The sequence below is a fragment of the Coffea arabica genome, chromosome 10e, assembly GCF_036785885.1.
Source record: "Coffea arabica cultivar ET-39 chromosome 10e, Coffea Arabica ET-39 HiFi, whole genome shotgun sequence".
NCBI classification, from domain to species: domain Eukaryota; kingdom Viridiplantae; phylum Streptophyta; class Magnoliopsida; order Gentianales; family Rubiaceae; genus Coffea; species Coffea arabica.
Genome location: NC_092328.1, coordinates 35,253,100 through 35,268,531, shown reverse-complemented (window position 1 = coordinate 35,268,531; position 15,432 = coordinate 35,253,100). Strand labels below are relative to the sequence as shown.

The 15,432-nt window shown below is 40.4% G+C and overlaps 2 protein-coding genes across 2 annotated transcripts; both read right to left on the bottom strand.

Annotated features, from left to right (window-relative positions):
- Positions 1-7,915: 7,915 nt before the first annotated feature.
- On the bottom strand, positions 7,916-8,368 carry LOC140015209 (uncharacterized). Its single transcript, XM_072067121.1, has one exon. It carries the CDS (start codon positions 8,366-8,368, stop codon positions 7,916-7,918), a length of 453 nt encoding a protein of 150 aa, XP_071923222.1.
- A 5,243-nt stretch (positions 8,369-13,611) lies between these two features.
- LOC113711426 (uncharacterized) lies at positions 13,612-14,308 on the bottom strand. Its single transcript, XM_027234593.2, has 2 exons — positions 13,920-14,308; positions 13,612-13,858 (listed from the first exon to the last, which is right to left on the bottom strand). The coding sequence occupies exons 1-2, from the start codon at positions 14,306-14,308 to the stop codon at positions 13,612-13,614; spliced, it is 636 nt and encodes a 211-aa protein (XP_027090394.2).
- Positions 14,309-15,432: the final 1,124 nt, after the last annotated feature.

Here is a 15,432-nt window from a genome sequence, read left to right as displayed (position 1 = left end):
TGTCCCTTTAATCGAACATATCTCTTTGTGCAGGCGTTGAAATCTAGTGATTTGAAACTAGACATTTGTAGCTTTCCAACGGTATAAAATTCACTTTCTAGTTTGAAATGAGTGAGCCGTAGTGAGTCGGTAAATTTGTTGTCCTGTTCTGATGGCCTATCCGAGAGAAAGGTAGAAGCTGCATTTTGTGGCTCTATTTTCTCTCAATTATGAATTGATTTTGAAAACAACTTGTTCTGATGAAATGTATCCTTATTATTCTAGTTTCCAACGCCACCAACTATTCATAATTCCAAGTTGTATTGAGTGAGATATGGCCCAATTTCCAAATTGCGACAAAACTGGAAAACCCTTCTTTTTGCTAGACAACTGGTTTAGTTGTTTGTGAAATGTTTTATTTTGAAAGTTTGATGTCAACCAACTATCAATTGCTTATGAAATGTTTCTTGGACCTTGGTTTCACAAATGAACCAAAATGGGGCTGATTTCATGGTGCAAAGTGTTTGAAAAGGGAAAGAAAACAAGAAGACAGATTTGTCTTGGAAATTCCTTGAAATTTGGTAGTTTTGTTAACTACCTTTCCGTATGAGTTTTTACATGAAATTTGATAGAGGAATAGCCCTCATATGTGAGTTTAATTGTATTAAATTTGGTGTCATTCTAAGACCATTTCGATATACAAATGATATGCCAAAGTTGTTCTTCAAATCTGGAAAATTGACCGAGCAGTCTCCAATTTTGGCCAACTTTGAGCTGCTATATCTTGAGGCTCAAAACTTGAATTTAGTTCTGTTTATTGTGTTTGAAACTTTTTTTGAAATTCTTATTGTGTTACAAATTTCAGAGGCTAGTTCACTTTCTGTGAATTTTGCCGAATTTCCAAAATTTGCCAAAAAACATGATCGAAACTGTCTTGTATGCTCAAGTCAGCCACTTTGAGCTGAAATTTGAATGTCTTCCATTTAGAATCTTGGAAAAGTGTCTTCTAGGAACTTTTAGTACTTTGAACCAAGATTCCAACGTATAAAGTTTTCCAATTTTGGACCTACTGAGTGCAAGTTCTGATTTTTTTAAGTTTGACATGCAAAACTGAAATTTTCCGACTCGATGGGAAATGAGTTTTTGGAAAATCTTCCCTATCCTTTGATATTGATTGACCATTTTAAACTCGATTTCATGGAGAAAATCAGTTTTTCTTGTGTTAATAAATTCTCACTTTTGAATCTTTATTTTGAGTGGTTAAGGTTCTTTGTTTGAAGTATTGACTAGTCTGAATGAGTGTACCTTCTTTATTGATAAATACATGGTTGTGAGTGAGAATACTTGTTAATTGTCAAGCACTCAAGGAGAACTGCAAGAGAATCTCGAAGCGGATGCCTAACGACTTAATTGCTCGTTCACTCGCTCTTATCTTGACTTGGTGAGTGTCAAGTGCGTGAAAAAAATTGTTACATGCTTAATTGTTATTATTGATTGAGTATGTTGAATATGCCGGGGTCGAGTGTGTACTTTATCGCACTCGTTCTCGTTTAAGTGAAGTGTAATTGAATTGTTTGAAGTGAATTGATTGAAGTGAATTGTTAAGTGTATTAAGTGAAGTGTTGAAATGGTTAAATATGCTATGGTTGCATATGTCGATTGGAGTGAATCTCCTCGACTTCTAGTGATAATAGTGGGGGACGCCCAAATCTCATTGGCCGACCTTGCGACTTGAGCTGGCATGGGCTTGGTCGAGAAACTTGGTGAGCCATGGAAAAAGTGTATAAGCTTGATCTATTGGAGAGATCTCGCTTGGCATACTCGAGTAGTATCGCCTTATATAAAAGAAGTGCGGGCCCGGAGCAGGGGGAGAAACGGTGAACGGGAAAAGTGTAAGTGAAGTTCTACGGATTATAACCTACCCGATTGACGGAGGAGTGTCAACCGTGGAGGTACTGGATCGAGCAAGTGGAACATAGCTCCTGAGAGCTCCTGTATCCTTCTCACATGTGTTTTATTGTTAATTGTGAATTATTTGAATGTTACAGCTTTCATTCTTGTTCAAGTGTTATTGTTATTTGAACTACGTGTTTTGCATGTTTTCTTGGCCTCACGAGCATCCGCTCACCCCGTTAGATTTGTTTTTCTTAACAGGAGCTGAACTGGAAGGAATTATGGAAAAGCCTACATGATGGCTCTTTTGGCTAGAATTTTGGAATGTTTTTGTCTAGACATCTTTTGGGAAGTTGTATATTTTGGAAAGTGGATGTATTTTGAACTTGTGGTGTAAGATTGGATATTTATATATGGAAGCGACTTCTCTTTCTTATTTTGTCTTCTCTTATTAGTTATTATGGTAATAAGCTTGAACGGGAATTGTACCGAGTCCTGGCGAGAGTTGGGCAGACGTCCCGCCGATACCCTTTGGTTCGCCTTAGGGAGAAGTGGGGGCATCACACTAGCAACTCAAGATAACCAGTGAAATAACTTCAAATCAAAGCGTACAAACCCTAATGGCGTATAATCATCAAGCCAACTTTCCAGACTTAGAATGTCAAACTAAATGTCAAACTTACCACTCCACACTACAATTACATAACATAAGTCGAACTTATGAATTCAAACTTACAAGAGTCAAAAGTAAAGTCAACTAAGCAAAAGGTTATAATTCAAAGTACAAGTTCAAGCAAAAGATAAAGCTTTGAAAGCTCTTGCCCCTATGTCCATTCCACATCTGTTAAGGAAAGCAAAGGGAGTGGGTGAGCTAAAACTCAGCGAGGTTCCAAATAAACAGATACGCACGTAGCCAAATAAAGATGTAAGGTAAACAAGTAAACATAGTATTGTACTACAACAATGTAATCACAGTTCAATTCAAGGATACGGGTGGCTTCCAAAAGCCAAATCCACTTGAGCTTGATCATACAAGAATCCGTTGACTCTCCATCAACGTTTGCATTTAAAGAATTCAATGTCCGTAGAACTCCATTTTCTCCAATTCCCGTCCACCAGTCAACCCCCTTACTAGGCCAGAACTCCTCAAACAGTAAGTAGGTAATACTCGAGTATACCGGTTTCTAGTTTTCAGTAAACAGTCCTTAAGATTTATCGACCTTCTCGACCAAGCTCTTGCTGGCTCGATACAACCGACTCACCTATGAGGTTGGGTACCCAAACAATAGCAGTAGATGATGGGGTATCACCCAAACAACTCAAACACAGTCACATATAGAGAAATCACATCTCATAATAACAGTATACAGAGCCTCAGTGGAAACAAGGGAGGTCGAGTGCGATAAAATACACGCTCGCCTCAATTTTTATCAAAACAATATTTGCCACAAACAGTCGCAATTCAAGTGTTCAGATATTTCACATGAATAGTTAACAGGTAGTGGAACACTCACCTGTCAAGCAATGCAGTGCTCAAACGTCAAGTCCCTCGGTTACGTTCACCACCGTTTCCCAATCCTAGGGCAACGAGTGAAATCGTTAACAAACTAGGTTCAATTCCAAGCCAAATGCGAGCTCATTAGGTGACCAAGTGAGTGGTTAAATCTACTCAATTTACCATACAAGTTAGGCCCAAAATGCAGTAAAAGTTCATGAGAAAATAAGTTTGACAAGTCCAGGAAAGTTGGGCAAAAGAAAAGTTTCATTCAACCTCAAAATGTTCTTCGCGGGTAAAACAGTCCCGCCCACGCAGTCTCGGGAAAAATGGTTATATCTCACTGTAGGAAGGTCAGAATCAGGTGCCGTCAGTGGCGTTCGAAACTAGACTCAAAGGGCTTTCCAACAGTGCCAAACATACACTCTTGTTCATCTCCTATCAGTACCAGTAGCTCGGACAATTTGGCTGATTTTCCAGTCCTGATCAGCCCTAAACCCTAGTAAAGTTGCACTTGCTCTTGGTGCAAACTTCACTTGTTTTGGCTCAAATTCATCCAATTTAACCTCCTATGGTTCATATATAGGGAAGCAAGTTATCTAGTGTCATTGGAGCTCAAAATGAAACACACAAAAATGATTAAAAGAACCATAACAGTCTAGCCATCAAAAGAAACCAAAACAGTCCACTAGTGGTCCAAACAACCACTTTACTTGCTTCATTTCTATATTAATTCACACCAAACCTTAACCAAATGTTTAGCCAAATTTCTTTGGCTTAAATAAGGTGCAAATGAACCACAAAATCATGGAGAAACCTCCTCTACCAAACCAGTCAGCCAAGGGGAAGAAAAACAGTCCACTAGTTCACTTATGTCACCAACCTTCATCCTTTCATTATTTTCACTTAAACAACAAGTCAAGTGTCATCTCTAATTTAAAAAGGGTTCAAAACATGTTAATACATAAAAGAAAGCTATGAACAAAGTTCAAACATTTTATCAAACACATGGTCGACAAACTAACTAACCCTACTACCACTTGTTTAGTTCAAGAAGATTCACCACAAATATCATCCAAACAACTTCTAGTTTGCCATTAACTCTTAAAACATTTCATATAACACAAGAAAACTAGGATTTAAGGTTCATGTACCTCTCTTCTATGAAGCTTGAACCACCAAAACAATCCACCAACACCAAAGCTCTAGGCTTGAAACACACTCTAGGGTTGAAAGCAAATCACTCACCAACTCAAGCTCTTTCTCTTATGATTTTTGTTCAAGTTCAAACCAAGGTTGTAATAGCAAGAAGATGGAGTTTTCTTCCTTCCCTTGGAAGCTTCAAGGTGCCCGAAATTTTGGAGAAAAAAAATGAAGCAAAATTGGTTTAAAATTCCTCTAATCCTTTGGTCAAACAAGGTGGATGGCTAGGGTTTGGCCACTTGGCCCAATCTTGGCCCTTTCTTCCCTTAATCTTTTGACTAATGAAGTTTCTACCCTCCAAATGCACCAATACCTATTTAACACCTCTAAACTATCATATAAAGTCCCAACTACTAATAAAATGACACTTGGTCAAAGTGTGTGTGGTGAAATAAAATTAAACCAACTCAAGGAAATGTTACAATCCAAATAAGAATAATAAAGTGCAATATAAGGAAATGTTATAATGCATGTAGAATGCAATGCAAGGACATGTTATAAGTGATTTAAATCTTAGGGCAAGGCATGTAGTTTAGGAAAAATTGTGTTTTAAAGTGAGGGTTCTCACACTCTCTCCCCTTTAAAGAATTTCGTCCTCGGAATTCTCACATTGATCACTGAATAGCTTAGGATATTTTGCACGAATGTCTTCTTCCACTTCCCAAGTAGCTTCCTTTACCTCATGATTTCTCCACAAAACTTTTACCAAAGGTATCTATTTAGTCCTTAATTCCTTTACTTTTCGATCTAAGATCTGCACCGGCCTTTCTTCATAAGTCAGAGATTCATCAATGTCAATATCTTCTGGCTTCAGTACATGAGTGGGGTCTGGATGATACTTCTTCAACATGGAAACGTGAAATACATCATGGATCCTAGATAGACTCGCTGGTAACTCCAACCTGTATGCTACATTCCCAACTCGTTGAAGAATTTTGAATGGTCCTACGTATCTTGGTTGAAGTTTCTTTCCTTTGCCCGCCGTGAGACTTCGAAGTGGTGTAACCTTTCGAAATACCTTGTCTCCAACTTCAAACTCCAAATCCTTTCGTCGATTATCAGCATAACTCTTCTGTCGACTTTGCGCTGTCTGAAGCCTCTGACGTATTACTTTCACCCTCTCATACGCATCCTCGATCCATGGTACTGCAACTGGGTCTAAAACTCTTCTTTCCCCTACTTCATCCCAGAATATTGGTGATCGGCATTTCCTTCCATAAAGAGCTTCATACGGCGCCATTTGTATGGAAGAATGGTAGCTATTATTGTATGCAAATTCAACTAATGCCATGTATTGTCCCCAACTTCCACCAAAATCCAAAATACAGGTCCTCAACATGTCTTCAAGTGTTTGAATGGTTCTCTCCGACTGTCCATCAGTTTGGGGATGGTAAGTAGTACTAAAGTTCAACTTGGTCCCCAGGGGTCCTTGTAATTATTGCCAGAAACGAGACACAAACCGCGGGTCTCTGTCTGAAACAATGCTCACTGGGATCCCATGCAATCTCACTATCTCGTCCATGTACAGTTGGGCCAATTTCTCTAAAGAGTGTCTCATATTTATAGGCAAAAAATGAGCAGACTTGGTCAACCTGTCTACTATTACTCAAACGGCGTCGTGACCCTTCTGGGTATGGGGTAACCCTGATACGAAATCCATGGTAGTATGTTCCCATTTTCACTCAGGGATTTCAAGAGGTTGTAGAAGACCTGAGGGTTTCTGATGTTCAGATTTCACTTGTTGGCACACTAAACATTTTTGGACAAATTGAGCAATTTTCCCATCAAATCCTGGTACATTTTACTACTTCTCGGATGTACTGTATACTTATACCAATGTGCCTCTCCCAAAATGTGCCCTTTTATCCCTTCATCTTGCGGTACCACTATCCGATCACGAAATTTTAAAATACCCTTGGAACTCACGTTAAAGTCTGAGATTTCCCCTTTTTGCACTTCTTCTACCCATTTTTGTACCATCTAGTCATTCTTCTGAACTTTTTTAATTCGGTCCAACAAATCAGATCTCACCGTGATATTACCCAAAATCACTTTCTTTCGCTCCAACCGTGGATTCCATTCACTCACTTTTTCCAATAAACTCCACTCCTTGACTATTAATCCAACTACTTGAACTTTCCGACTTAAAACATCCGCTACGACGTTGGCCTTCCCCGGGTGGTAGTTAATTGTACAGTCATAATGCTCAAGAAATTCCACCCACCGATGCTATCTCAAGTTTAGCTCTTTCTGAGAGAATGGATATTTCAAACTCTTATGGTCGGTATAAACCTCAAAAGTCACCCCATATAAGTGATGCCTCCACTTCTTTAGGGCAAAAAACTACAGCGGCCAACTCCAAGTCATGCGTTGGGTAATTTCGCTCATGTGGTTTTAATTTCCTAGAGGCATAGGCAATTACACTCTCATTTTGCATTAGAACATATCCCAATCCTTCTCTTGATGCACCAGTATATACAATGAAGCAATCTTTCCCATTTGGCAAGGCTAAGACGGGTGCCGACATTAACCGTTTCTTTAATTCCTGGAAACTAGCTTCACACTTAGAATCCCAGACAAATTGACCATGTTTTTTCGTCAGGTCGGTTGAAGGTCCCGCTAATTTGGAAAAATCTTTGATGAACCGACGGTAATACCCAGCTAAACCTATAAAACTACGGACCTCAGTTAGGTTTCCGGGCGTTTCCACTCAGTTACGACCTCTACTTTCACTGGATCCACAGAAATGCCATCTTTAGATATTATATGCCCTAGAAAAGAAATTTGCTCCAACCAAAATTCACACTTACTAAATTTGGCATATAACTGATGTTCCCTCAAGGTCTGTAAAACTACCCTCAAATACCGTTCATGATCCTCTCGAGTCTTAGAATACACCAATATATAATCTATGAACACCACGACAAATTGGTCCAAGTAGGGTTTAAAGACTCGATGCATCAAATCCATAAATGCGGCAGGAGCATTTGTTAAACCAAAAGGCATCACCGCACACTCAAAATGTCCATATCTAGAATTAAAAGCAGTATTCGGTATATCCTCCTGCCTAATTTGTAACTGATAGTAACCTTGTCTCAAGTCCAACTTAGAGAAAACTACCGCTCCTTGCAACTGGTCAAACAACTCGTCAATATACGGCAAAAGGTATTTATTTTTCACCGTGACATCATTTAAGCCGTGATAGTTTATACAGAGTCTCAAACTGCCATCCTTCTTTTTAACAAGTAGAACTTTTTAACAAATAGAACAGGCGCTTCCCAAGGTGATTCACTTTCTCGAATAAATCATCGCTCTAACAATTCATGTAATTGCAGCTTTAGTTCCTTAAGTTTGGTATGGCGTTTTTGCAATAGGAGCGGTTCCAGGCACCAAATCGATCTTAAATTCTATTTCGCTCTCTGATGGCATCGACTTCAACTCGTCAGGGAAGACATCAGGAAATTCATTTACTACTAACACATCCTTCAGTTTCACCTTATCTGCAGGAGTATTAATTAAGAAGGCTAGGTAACCCTGCGCCCCTTTACTCAATAATTTCCTGGCTCGAATTCCTGAAACAAGTGCAGATGAGGCTAATCTACCCCTCACATCCAACCTTAGGGTTGCCTCTCCGGGTATAGAAAACTCCACCACTTTAGTCTTGCAGTTCAACTGAGCATTATAACGGGCCAACCAATCCATGCTTATAATCACGTCATACCCCTTGAGGTCTAGACTTATCAGGTCTACCACCAACTTCCGTTCTCCTATCCAAATCTCACAATTTTTATAGACCATATTGGTAACGAGGCTTTGATCCCCAGTAGGTGTTCTAACTTCTAAATCATAGGGCAATTTAACAGATTCACATCAATACCACACATAACAGGATTCACAAAATAATGGGTTGCCCCAGAGTCAATTAAAAGCTTAGCGAAGTGGTGGAATACAAGGATCGTACCTTCCACTACTTCAGAGGACTCGGGGGCTCACTGATGGTTCAAAGCAAAAACCCTGGCAGAGACTTTCGACCTACTCCCACTAACAATTGGATGCTTAGGATTTGACTTCTCCGGCTGCACACATCATTTCCTTCACGATTTTTAACAGGGCAAGTAGCGATCTGATGCTCAGAACTTCCGCAACGAAGACATTTCCTCATTTTACGCCAACAAGCATCCTCGATGTGGTTTGTCTTACCACAATATCCACAGCTTGTTCGAGGAGCGAGTATAGGACCTCCTTGAGAGATAGGCTTCTGTTGTCCCCTTCCACTTTGAGCCCCTTTGGATGGAACTCCTCTCGATGTCCCTGAGGTTCAAACTCCACCCGTACCCCTCCCAAACTTAGGAGGTGGTACATTTTGATCACCTCGCCCGGTGGTACTACTAGATGCGTCATGCCACTTGGCTTGAAAGGTCCGGACTTGGAATCGGGCCTACTCCACTCGTTGAGCTTTCTCGAGGGGATCTTTAAATATATCGATTTGAGCTGCAGCTAAGTCCTTTTGAATCTCCACATTCAAATCTTGTACAAACCACCTTATGCACTTTTGCTCATTGACCACCAGTTTCGGAGCAAATTTGGAGAGTCGGGTGAACTGGGTCTCATACTCCGCTACGCTCGAAGTGCCCTGGTGCAGTTTGATAAATTCATCTTCTCTTTTCTCCTGGATTAAGGGCGGAAAGAACTTCTCGTTAAACTCCCCAGTAAAGTTCAGCCAAAGTACGGGGAGTTTGCTCCCTCTCCCACTTTGCCCTCACTATGTTCCACCAGGAACGGGCCGCACCTTCCAACTGAAAAATGGCGAAGTCACTTGTCTATCCTCGGTATAGTGTAACGCAGAAAAAGTATCCTCCATTCGTTAAAACCAGTTCTCGGCAACTTCGAGATCCAGTCCACCAAGAAATTTAGGAGAAGAGAACTTTTGGAACCGTTCCAGGGCCCTATCTTCACCTACTTCAGGATTCCTTGGCTGGTTACTAGGTATTTGACCTTGCTGGTCAAATAACCGGGCTAATAAATTAGTCATACGGTTGATAGCTGTAGCAACCTAGTCCCCTCCTTCGTTTTTGGGTCCTTGGTTCTGATTGGCTACAGACCCTTGTTCTTCCTCTTGGTCCTGGGTCTGCCGATGTCCACGCCCACTGCCCCGAGCACGTAGTCGTCTACCTTCCATTATCACTCACTGGGCTAAGGTTCAAATATTACAACTAATAGGTAAGCAAGTTTTGGGTATGCAATAGATACTTATTCAAAATCGAACGTCAAAGAAAAATGAAGATCGAAATCACGATAAGCAAGGGAAAGCACAAAGCAGTTAAATGCCAATTCGAAATAAAATCAAGTCAAAGTCAAAGTCACAAGTCAAAAGTCAAAGTCAAAGTATTATACATTTAAAGCCTCATAGCAATCATTTACAAGCTAACAAGACCAAAAGTATCAAGTACGAGCCTCAAAAGTACAAGCACAGTTCATCAAGTCATATCATGCAAAAGCCAGTGTACACAGTCAAAAGAAAACTGTACAACCACCAAGTCAACACATCCCCTATCCTTTCTATGTATAACGGTCAAAATCATCCACAATCCTAACCTAGAAGTGAAGACCTAATCCACTGCGAGACTAGCTGACCCCCCGTCCTGGGCAGGTTCATCTCCTCCCTCGCCTCCAATGTGGGAAGCCTCATCGCTCACATCTCCAAGTAGGTCATCACAAAATGTTCAGGATCGACTCGGCTCTAGTCCTTACTTTCATAGCTCTCATAACCATGCACTCCTGAGCCTCCCCCAGCTGCACGCAAAGATCATCAATCCTTTCCTGGCCTTCGACCATATCATACTCGAGCTCCTTAATCCGATCGGCTTGCATTTTATTAATTTCCTTCAACTGATTCACTTCAACTTCAAGCCCGGAATTTTCTTTCGCCAGCTCCTTCCTTTCCTCCACCACTGCCAAGACTACTGTATTGGGATAGGCATAAGTATGGTGGCACTCGCAACGCCGAAAAGGATTGGCTGGACTCCAGCATATGGTAGCTCCTTCGGACCTAATCTGGTACTTAATCATAGGGAGTACTCCACGGGTGGCTCGCCAACTGGACTGTCACTAGGGCCACTATGTCCGGCCATCCTACACAAAGTGCAGAGAAAACTTAAGTACTCTTAAGGGAAAAATGGTCAAATACAATCCTCAAGTAGGAAATTTTTAACACGCCCAGGCCAATTCAAACCTAGGCTCTGATACCACCTGTGATAGCCCCACCTCTCCCTAGGGCGAACCGTAGGGTATCAGCGGACTGCCTGCCCAGCTCTTACCGGGGCTCAGTCGATTAAAGAACTAGCAACTCAAGATAACCAGTGAAATAACTTCAAATCAAAGCCTCATGGCATATAATCGTCAAGCCAACTTTCCAAACTTAGAATGTCAAGCTAAATGTCAAACTTACCACTCCACACTACAATTACATAACATAAGTCGAACTCATGAATTCAAACTTACAAGAGTCAAAAGTAAAGTCAACTAAGCAAAAGGTTATAATTCAAAGTACAAGTTCAAGCAAAAGATAAAGCTTTGAAAGCTCTTGCCCCTATGTCCATTCCACATCTGTTAAGGAAAGCAAAGGGAGTGGGTGAGCTAAAACTCAGCGAGGTTCCAAATAAACAGATACGCACGTAGCCAAATAAAGATGTAAGGTAAACAAGTAAACATAGTATTGTACTACAACAATGTAATCACAGTTCAATTCAAGGATACGGGTGGCTTCCAAAAGCCAAATCCACTTGAGCTTGATCATACAAGAATCCGTTGACTCTCCATCAACGTTTGCATTTAAAGAATTCAATGTCCGTAGAACTCCATTTTCTCCAATTCCCGTCCACCAGTCAACCCCCTTACTAGGCCAGAACTCCTCAAACAGTAAGTAGGTAATACTCGAGTATACCGGTTTCTAGTTTTCAGTAAACAGTCCTTAAGGTTTATCGACCTTCTCGACCAAGCTCTTGCTGGCTCGATACAACCGACTCACCTATGAGGTTGGGTACCCAAACAATAGCAGTAGTTGATGAGGTATCACCCAAACAACTCAAACACAGTCACATATAGAGAAATCACATCTCATAATAACAGTATACAGAGCCTCAGTGGAAACAAGGGAGGTCGAGTGCGATAAAATACACGCTCGCCTCAATTTTTATCAAAACAATATTTGCCACAAACAGTCGCAATTCAAGTGTTCAGATATTTCACATGAATAGTTAACAGGTAGTGGAACACTCACCTGTCAAGCAATGCAGTGCTCAAACGTCAAGTCCCTCGGTTACGTTCACCACCGTTTCCCAATCCTAGGGCAACGAGTGAAATCGTTAACAAACTAGGTTCAATTCCAAGCCAAATGCGAGCTCATTAGGTGACCAAGTGAGTGGTTAAATCTACTCAATTCACCATGCAAGTTAGGCTCAAAATGTAGTAAAAGTTCATGAGAAAACAAGTTTGACAAGTGAAAGAAGTTGGGCAAAAGAAAAGTTTCATTCAAGCTCAAAATGTTCTTCACGGGTAAAACAGTCGCGCCCGCGCAGTCTCGGGAAAACGGCCATATCTCACTGTAGTAAGGTCAGAATCAAGTATTGTCAGTGGCGTTGGAAACTAGGCCCAAAGGGATTTCCAACGGTACCAAATGCAGACTCTTGTACATATTCTATCTGTAACAGTAGCTCAGACAAGTTGGCTGATTTTCCAGTCCTAATCAGCCCTAAACCCTAGTAAAGTTGCACTAGCTCTTGGTGTAAACTTCACTTGTTTTGGGTCAAATTCATCCAATTTAATCTCCTATGGTTCATATACAGGGGAGAAAGTTATTTAGTATCATTAGAGCTCAAAATGCAACACACAAAAATGATTAAAAGAACCATAACAGTCTAGCCATCAGAAGGAACCAAAACAGTCCACTAGTGGTCCAAACAACCACATTACTTGCTTCATTTCTATATTAATTCACACCAAACCTTAACCAAATGTTTAGCCAAGTTTCTTAGGCTTAAATAAGGTGCAAATGAATCACAAAATCAAGGAGAAACCTCATCTACTTAACCGGTCAGCCAAGGGGAAGAAAAACAGTCCACTAGTTCACTTATGTCACCAACTTTCATCCTTTCATTGTTTTCACTTAAACAACATGTCAAGTGTTATCTCTAATTCAAAAAGGGTTCAAAACATGTTAATACATAAAAGAAATCTATGAACAAAGCTCAAACATTTCATCAAACACATGGTCGGCAAACTAACTAACCCTACTACCACCTGTTTAGTTCAAGAAGATTCACCACAAATATCATCCAAACAACTTCTAGTTTGCCATCAACTCTTAAAACATTTCATATAACACAAGAAAACTAGGATTTAAGGTTCATGTACCTCTCTTCAATGAAGCTTGAACCACCAAAATAATCCACCAACACCAAAGCTCTAGGCTTGAAACACACTCTAGGGTTGAAGGCAAATCACTTAGCAACTCAAGCTCTTTCTCTTATGATTTTTGTTCAAGTTCAAACTAAGGTTGTAATAGCAAGAAGATGGAGTTTTCTTCCTTCCCTTGGAAGCTTCAAGGTGCCCGAAATTTTGGAGGAAAAAAATGAAGCAAAGTTGGTTTAAAATTCCTCTAATCCTTTGGTCAAACAAGGTGGATGGCTAGGGTTTGGCCACTTGGCCCAATCTTGGCCCTTTCTTCCCTTAATCTTTTGACTAATGAAGTTTCTATCCTCCAAATGTACCAATACCTATTTAACACCTCTAAACTATCATATAAATTTCCAACTACTAATAGAAGGACACTTGGTCAATGTGTGTGTGGTGAAATAAAATAAAACCAACTCAAGGAAATGTTGCAATCTAAATAAGAATAATAAAGTGCAATATAAGGAAATGTTATAATGCATGTAGAATACAATGCAAGGACATGTTATAAGTGATTTAAATCTTAGGGCAAGGCATGTAGTTTAGGAAAAATTGTGTTTTAAAGTGAGGGTTCTCACACTCTCTCCCCCTTAAAGAATTTCGTCCTCGAAATTCTGACATTGATCACTGAATAGCTTAGGATATTTTGCACGAATGTCCTCTTCCACTTCCCAAGTAGATTCCTCTACCTCGTGATTTCTCCACAAAACTTTTACCAAAGGTATCTGTTTAGTCCTTAATTCCTTTACTTTTCGATCTAAGATCTGCACCGGCCTTTCTTCATAAGTCAGAGATTCGTCAATGTCAATGTACATGAGTGGGGTCTGGATGATACTTCTTCAACATGAAAACGTGAAATACATCATGTATCCTGGATAGACTCGCTGGTAACTCAAACCTGTATGCTACATTCCCAACTCGTGGAAGAATTTTGAATGGTCCTACGTATCTTGGTTGAAGCTTCTTTCCTTTGCCCGCCGTGAGACTTCGAAGTGGTGTAACCTTTAGAAATACCTTGTTTGCAACTTCAAACTTCAAATCCTTTCGTCGATTATCCGCATAACTCTTCTGTCGACGTTGCGCTATCTGAAGCCTCTGACGTATCACTTTCACCCTCTCATACGCATCCTCGATCCATGGTACTGCAACTGGGTCTAAAACTCTTCTTTCCCCTACTTCATCCCAGAATATTGGTGATCGGCATTTCCTTCCATAAAGAGCTTCATATGGCGCCATTTGTATGGAAGAATAGTAGCTATTATTGTATGCAAATTCAACTAACGCCATGTATTGTCCCCAACTTCCACCAAAATCCAAAATACAGGTCCTCAACATGTCTTCAAGTGTTTGAATGGTTCTCTCCGACTGTCCATCAGTTTAGGGATGGTAAATATTACTAAAAGTTCAACTTGGTCCCAAGGAGTCCTTGTAATTGTTGCCAGAAACGAGACACAAACTGCGGGTCTCTGTCAGAAACAATGCTCACCGGGATCCCATGCAATCTCACTATCTCGTCCATGTACAGTTGGGCCAATTTCTCCAAAGAGTGTCCCATATTTATAGGCAAAAAATGAGAAGATTTGGTCAACCTGTCTACTATTACTCAAACGACGTCGTGACCCTTCTAGGTATGGGGTAACCCTAATACGAAATCCATGGTAATATCTTCCCATTTTCACTCAGGGATTTCAAGAGGTTGTAGAAGACCTGAGGGTTTCTGATGTTCAGATTTCACTTGTTGGCACACTAAACATTTTTGGACAAACTGAGCAATTTTTTTCTTCATTTTATCCCACCAATATAGTCCCCTCAAATCCTGGTACATTTTACTGCTCCTGGGATGTACTGTATACTTAGGCGGATGTGCCTCTCCCAAAACGTCCCCTTTTATCACTTCATCTTACGGTACCACTTTCCGATCACGAAATTTCAAAATACCCTTGGAACTCACATTAAAGTCTGAGATTTCCCCTTTTTGTACTTCTTCTACCCATTTTTGTACCATCTGGTCATTCTTTCGAACTTTTTTAATTCGATCCAACAAATTAGATCTCACCGTGATATTACCCAAAATCACTTTCTGTCGCTCCAATCGTGGATTCCATTCACTCACTTTTTCCTATAAACTCCACTCCTTGACCATTAATCCAGCTAATTGAATTTTTTGACTTAAAGCATCCACTACGACATTGGCCTTCCCCGGGTGGTAGTTAATTGTATAGTCATAATGCTCAAGAAATTCCACCCACCGATGCTATCTCAAGTTTAGCTCCTTCTGAGAGAATAGTTATTTCAAACTCTTATGGTCGGTATAAACTTCAAAAGTCATCCCATATAAGTAATGCCTCCACTTCTTTAGGGCACAAAATTACAGCGGCCAACTCCAAGTCATAGGTTGGGTAATTTTGCTC